Below are 7,572 nucleotides of genomic sequence, written 5' to 3' on the forward strand. Positions count from 1 at the left end.
TTAATTTATAATGAAATATATTAATTGATTTATTTATATTGTTCTTTACAACTATTAAAAATATTTATTTAATTTTAAATATGAGGCTGAAAGGAACAAATAATAAAGATCAGTAAGGAAGTCACTTGGAGATTGTCAGGATATTGGAAAAAGCAAAAGAATCTAATTGGCAGGTTTAATTACATGAAACACCAAGGAGAAGAACAGGTATTTTCTTATGCATTAAATATAGTATTTCCCCTAACTGTGAATAAAAATTGAAAAATTTATTTATTTTGATTAATATATTTATTTCATTTCTAAAAACAATTACAGTAAATCATTTATAGAAAATAAATTTGCAGTCTTTTGCATGTTATCTAATGCTTCAGCCATACTTACTCAGTAAATCAGCAGTCGTCATACCATAAAGCAATTTTACAATTTCCAGTTTGGCACCCTTATTTTGTTTAGAATTTAATTGTTTGATAATAGGTACCAATGCATTGAAAAAGGAAGCGTCTTCATCAAAAGGATTGTAAGATTTCTTTTGTATAATATTTTGTGATTTCTGTTCAGGTTTACCCTTTTGAATTATTTTATATTTGGAAACAATGGAATTTTCCTCATCTGCACCTGAAAAAAAAATCCAGTGAATATGTATAAGTACAAACAGAATGATTAGTATAATTATATTTAAATATTACTCATATATTGTATTATAAAAGTACCTTACAGTGGGCTCAAATTTGTTTAGTCAATTACACGTGGGATTTACATCAGTAAAAAATGTTGTCTGACTACTTTTAAAACGAAGTTTTATATATACAAAAGTACCATGTGCAAGCAACTTTAAAATGATGGCAAAAAAAAAATGTTTAGAAATGCATTAAATGTTTAATGCTGTAAAATGATTGGATGAAATTTCTTCAGCAACAAAAATTATTTTTCTATTGTTCAATGACAAAAACTAAATCATTACAAATACTGGAAACAGGATAACTGACTAATTCACCACAGAATCTTGTATATGGGATACAAAAATGAAAAATAATATGTCTGACCGGATTTGAACCCTGGAACTCTGGATGAAAGGCAGAGATGCTACCACAGATATCAGAAAAAACATGATGGTGGAACTTCATATGTTTTATGTTTAAATTATTCACACCAAATACTCCTTAAATCAACTTCTCTATCACATTACTCGTGTTATGTTAGTTGGCAAATATAAAAATAAAACAGGTAGCTAGTAATCAAATGATCATTGAAGGTTGTTTGTTACGGCTTAGTAGTTTTGATAATTTTAAAAAAGTTACAACTTACCACAGAGACCTTTAATATCACTTTGTTCCACTTAAGTTGGGTTCTGCTGATTTAAGAATTTTCTTTTTAACATTCTCCTATTCTTCTTATATATTTTTAGTGTTATTGTTTTTACTCAAACCGCTTGCGATGTCCTCCTCAAAAATCTTCTTTATTTCCTCTTCCTCATCCTTCTCTAAAATTCCATCGATTCATCTGACACCTTTTCTTCAGGTTTTTAAACCCCACTCTACATTTCATTATCACTAAATTATGGTCGCTATCAATGTCTGCTCCAGGTTGTGCTTTGCAGTCGAGGATTTTATTTCTAAATTTTGGTTTAACAATGATATAATCTATCTGATACCTTGCAGTATTGCCCAGCTTTTTCAATGTGTTTATTCTTCTGTAATGATTTTTAAACTGGATGTTAGCAATTAATAAATTATACTTCATGCAAAACTCAATAAATCGATTCCCTCTTTATTTTATGCCGAGTTAATTATTCTAAAATCACCTGACAAAAATCATTTTCTTCTTCCCACCAAACCTCGCTAATTCCTACTACATCTACATTTAACCTATCCATTTCCCTCTTTAAAGTTTCTGACTTACCAACCTTTTTTTGACTTCTAACATTCCATGCTCCGACTCGTAGAATTTTTTAATTTTTATGTGACCCCTTCCTTAGTAGTATTCACCTGGAGATTCAAACATGGGACTAGTTTACCTCCAGAATATTTTACCAAGGAAGGCATCTCCATCCTTGTTATATGAAAATGCAGAGAGCTACATTTTCTTGGAAAAATAAAACAGCTGTAGTTTTCCATTGCTTTCAGCTGCACAGTGCATAGAAGATTGAGTGATGTTGATATGAACATTTAAGTCCTCCTGACCCATGCCCTTAACAATTACTGAAAGGGCTGCTGCCCTCTTTCAGGAATCATTCTTTAGTCTGACTCTCAACAGATACCTCAATGATTGCACCCTCGATACCTCGAGGTTGCACCTTCGGTCCAGCTGTATCACTGAGCTCTCAAGCCACCTCACCATTGGCAAGGTCTCATGATTCATAGAGGGAGGTATAATTAATAAATACTAAAATTTATTTAATTTCCTGATTTCGCTTTTTTATCTACATTTAATTCTTTAACAGAGCTCTCAGCTTCATCAGAACGTTATTTATAAAATCTAGTTAAAAGCGTAATTTACAATATTAAAATTATAGGGATATATGTTTACAATCTCAACCACTGATACAAAATGAACTAATTTGTTGCTATTGCAACTTGATAGAAAATAAAAATTATTGTTTTGGTATTATAATTTGAATAAATATATATTTTAAATTGAAAAGAAGAATGATTTAATTTAATGTATTGCTTCCCAAAGCTAATCATTATATTAAAATGTTATTTGTTCATTAATTATAATTTCATTCTTATTTTCTAATGTATACTTTTTATAAAGGGATTTGTATTTATTTTTTTGATTTCTAATAGACAAGTTTTCTATACCTGAAAATATGTTTTTCCTAATGTGCCCAGCATAATAGGGCTTTTGTTTATTGCATTTATTATGTTTGTTAATGATGCTGAAACTGTTTTAAAGTTTCTATTATTCCTGTGTAGATTGTTTTTGTGAATGTGTTCTTGACATACGTTCTTTAAAAATATTATAATTACATTTTTAGTATTCATTATTATTTTTTTTTTTATTTGTTGCCAGTTTTTAAAGGCAATTCTGTAGTTAGTTAAAAGTGTTTTTTTTTCTTTAAAATAAGAGGTGGTAGTTTAAATCAATGGAACATAAAAGTTACTTTAAACTGTTATTATGTTGTGAATTTATCTATTTCATTATCTTTTAAATTGTTATTTTCTATTTCCCTTTATATTATAACCATTTTCATTTGACACAGATATTAACTAAATACTTCTGTTAATTTTATGCTCTGCTCAATATAGTTAGAGCCCTATTAATCATACCATAAAAGTTACTATTTCTTAGCAATTCAGAAGTACTTTTTTTTGGGACGGAGGTGAAAATGCATTTATGCATGAAGGGTCAGACTCCTGCTGGTGGTCTAATCCAACTGCCATCAACAGACTACCGACTAAAACCACCCTCCTTTGGAGTAACACTACACATCCTGGGATCACCTGGAGGTGTAACTTCAAGATGTGTAGGCCCCCTTATGAGCTCACTCATACCAACAACACGTCTCGAATGCTCCAGACCAACATAATACACTTATAACCTGTCATGAGACATAATGAAGGCAAAAATCATGACACAACAACTAGCCAGCAACGCGTGCAATGATCTTACCATTAACCTGGACTGAAAGGCAAACACCTTCAATGCAAAAGGCGAACACAACGTGAAAATAAGCCAATAAGGCAAACAACATTCTTACAACCTGGTTATCATATTTCTTACACAAAAACCCAGAATAATACACTACTCGGAAACACAAGGAACTTGGCGATCATGCCACGAAATATGCCAACAAGGCAAAAACTATTCTTACAAGAATTCAGAAGTACTGATTTATTATTAATTATTCTAACTGATGATATTAGTTTTTTATACACACCAAATTTTTAAAAGTGAAAAACATTACTTATTTCTATTTCTAAAGTATGTATAATATTTTTATGAAAACTATTTAATTTTTAAGCGATTTTTGTATCGTATATTACCAAAATATCATCGACATACCTAATTCATCAATTTATTTTTGGGTATTTGTAATAATGGTATCTAATTATATCTTCCATTTGGTCATACTATTTAAAGGTGAGCATATGTAAACATATTTAAGTAAAATAAAATATATATTTATCAGTATTAAGAGCTCAATAACAACAAATTTAAATTCCTTACTCTTGATAGAATATAAATTCATTAAAAAAAATATAATTAATTAATGGACAATTAAAATCCAAACACAATAATTAAGTTAGGAAAAATAATACATTTATTAACATAAAATTATATGAATTTAAATCATTCACATTTATATTTAAAAATATATATTCATTCAGATTATCAAAACTATAGTTTCATTATCTGTGAACACTTTGTTATCATTCAATCTATGCAGCAGAATCATACAATTTGTATGGTGACACATGATTGATGTACAATTTACAATTTTAACAATTCAATTTTTTTTAAATTGAATTTTACAAACAATGTTCTGATGAACAAAGTATCTCTAAGAATAACAAAAAAGCTGACAACACAGTTGTAGGACTTTCCCGTCACACAGCTAAGCTGCACTTCAGGAGGAAAGTCCTGCAATTGCGAGTTGTTTCTGATGCAGCTTATACATACAACTTAATTTAAAATGTTGATAATTTTATTTAAATATAATATTTTTTCGTTTAGTTAATTCAATGATTTTAACTAAAGTGTGTGTGCATACCATATTTAATTTGCGCAGTACTAGTGGTGACACTCAGCACTAACTAAACTAATGTAATTTCACAACTTAGAACAAATTTTGCTTGTATGGTAGTGTAGCCATGAGGCTTAACACACCAGGTACCAAGTTTACCAAGCAATCAAGTTTGAGACCCAGATAGACAGAATTACTTTTTTACACTTTAAATATTATTAATTTATTTAATTCTATTGCTCACCTATGGTGTCACAACATAGCTATTTTAGAGCATTTTTTGGAGGTTTGGGTACAATTTTGCAAAACGTTTTTTTAAAAATATTGTTATTTTTTTATTGTTAACAAATGTGCCTAAGAAAAAAATATATTTTGCTTAATATTAATTAGGCAAAATCTCGAAAGTGAGAGGTGCCTATAGGCAAGGTCACCCTCACCCCCTTGATCATTAATGGCATCAATGCTCCATATATAGAAGTAATCTGACCAAGTTTGGTCAAAATTGATCCAGTAGTTCTGGATATATAAGATGATTTAGAGGCCAACACTAAACACTCATGGGTACATATGAACACTGACATTCTGAAAATTTCTATTCGGTTTTTTGGATTCCTTGGTGTAAAAACCTTAAGATCTGGTGAAAATATCATATGCCCAAATTGTACTGATTACAATTCTTTTTCTTCTAGAGATATGGCACTCTTTAGACGAGAAAGTAACAAAAGTAGTAAATAAAAAAACAATTACTTTTTATAAATAACTGCACATGAGTATATGTAAATATTAATTGACCGGTGGTAGGGTAAATGTTGGACATTGAAATATAAGTGTTAATTATCTTTTTTAAGAAACAAAAATGAACAGTTTTTTAGATTTAAATTTAACATGTATCTTGAATACATATTTGTATTATATGAAATATATTTTGTCTGAAAAAGTAAGCTAATTGTAAAGCTGTTGGAGGATCAGTGGTATAAATATTTGAATTTCAAACAGCTCTAATGCAAGTGGAACAAGTGCTCTCTTATCTAGTACTTTTGTTGAGTTTTATAACTCTCATGAGCTATAGAATCCCTTTGGGAATTACTACTAAATTAATATAAATTAAATTAAAAATTTTAGCTTTCTGCAAGGACATCAATTTTGTTTAAAATTAGATTAGGTCTATCAGTTTAGTTTATTCCGGCTATACATCATTATTTTTCTACATTGCCAAATCATAAAGTGACCATTCTTTTTTATAAAAGAGAAAAAGAAATGTCAATAAATACTGCAAATAAAATTTTATTATTTGTTTTCCATGCTGAAATTGAGATTTAAAAAAGTACTAAAAATAGAAAATATTCTTAAAACATAATAGCATTGAAGTATTACGTATTTTATACTAATTTTTTTTTTTTATTCTACAAGTCATCTTGTGCAAACAAAAAAGTATACTACCTTAAAGAGGCTTTTATATGAAAGTGACACACAGTTTTCTTTTTTGAAAATGCATATAATTTTGTCTGATCATTAGTTAGTGTAATGTGTTTTTTGACCGTTAGATGTATTTTTTATTTCTTCAGTATGTTATATAACACACCTATAGGTGTAAATTAAATAGACACTGGTCAAGCGTTTTAAATATACTGGCTTCTTCGGTGTAGTCGGATGACAAAGATCTGTTTTAATAAACAGATCTTTGGCTACGTGTTATATCTGTGAGGTATAACATGTGTAAGAAGTCATCACAGGTTGATCATTTTTTGGGGCGATTATATGTGCTGTAGGAAAACAAGGCTATTTTGGTTTTTGTTTTAAAAGTGTGTCTGTTATCTAATTTTGAAAGATAACTGAAGGAATTAAGAGGTTTGTTTTGAGTGTAATGTAAACTGGGTGTAATTAGTTGAACAAGGAATGCAAGACATTGTCTTACCTTTCCTCTATATAGTAGTTAAATAGTATAGCATAACTAAAACATTATAATAAAAAGTCTGATTATACTTGCCTGTTGTGTAAAGCTTGGCATCATCACCATCACCATAATTTGTACAACTTGTAAAAGAAAACAGTATTGACAAACAAAAGAGCATTACCAGATACATATTTCCTGATGACAAAGACTGACTATGTACTAATTACGAAAAAATAAAAGATTTTGCAATGATACTTATCAGCAATGTTGCCAGTAATCAGTTCTGTTATTCTGCTGCTTTTAAATACGTAACTTTTATTCTTGCAGTTTTATAGCAAGTACAAATTAATTAAAATTATGCATTAGCACAAACAGCAACTATTTTAATTAATGTTTTAAAATTATTCTAAAGATGTTAAATAACTTACTTTTATTTCAAAATGGCTTATGAATATGAAAGCACATAATGCACTCAAATTAAAACAAAAATTATAATAAGCAAAGAAAACAATATGTTTACTGAAGAAATAAACTAAACGTGTTCAAGAATAATATCGATTTCTTATGTTTTTCCATTTTCTTTTAAATTTTCAATTATGAAATAATTAGGATCCTAATCTCACCAAACCCCAATTTCTAAATCAAGTTTCTTCAAGGCCTCTAGATCAGACTGTTATTTCTTATTTCTCCAACCAAAATTTATTTCTCTCTTTATCATCCTTAGGATGACTTGTAGCACCAGATCATTTTGGCCATACATATTTACTTATACACATATTTACCTATACATATTTACATATACATATTTACTTATACATTCTTCTCAGAAGATCTTATGAATATGTTAATAATAATTGACCAAAATTAAAAATTATTATTTATTTTTCTGTTATTTATTTAATAAAATAAGAATTTTAGAAGTTTTAAGTTCTGGAGAAAAGAGAGATTTATGACAAAGTTAGATAACAAAAACTATGTTATTTGCACCTGG

At 28.8% G+C, this 7,572-nt stretch overlaps 1 protein-coding gene across 1 annotated transcript; it reads right to left on the minus strand.

Annotated features, from left to right (window-relative positions):
• Positions 1–265: 265 nt before the first annotated feature.
• LOC142325000 (uncharacterized) lies at positions 266–6,892 on the minus strand. Its single transcript, XM_075366233.1, has 2 exons — positions 6,675–6,892; positions 266–615 (listed from the first exon to the last, which is right to left on the minus strand). The coding sequence occupies exons 1-2, from the start codon at positions 6,769–6,771 to the stop codon at positions 368–370; spliced, it is 345 nt and encodes a 114-aa protein (XP_075222348.1). The 5' UTR covers positions 6,772–6,892; the 3' UTR covers positions 266–367.
• Between the last annotated feature and the right edge of the window lie 680 nt (positions 6,893–7,572).

The sequence above is a fragment of the Lycorma delicatula genome, chromosome 5 (genome assembly GCF_047948215.1).
Source record: "Lycorma delicatula isolate Av1 chromosome 5, ASM4794821v1, whole genome shotgun sequence".
Classification (NCBI taxonomy): domain Eukaryota; kingdom Metazoa; phylum Arthropoda; class Insecta; order Hemiptera; family Fulgoridae; genus Lycorma; species Lycorma delicatula.

Bases quoted from the DNA above. Each gene is read 5' to 3' on its own strand.
- LOC142325000 (XM_075366233.1), bottom strand. From the start codon at position 6,771: ATGTATCTGGTAATGCTCTTTTGTTTGTCAATACTGTTTTCTTTTACA. The intron at 616-6,674 runs GCAAGTATAATC...TTTTTTTTTCAG, and splicing joins TGCCAAGCTTTACACAACAG to GTGCAGATGAGGAAAATTCC.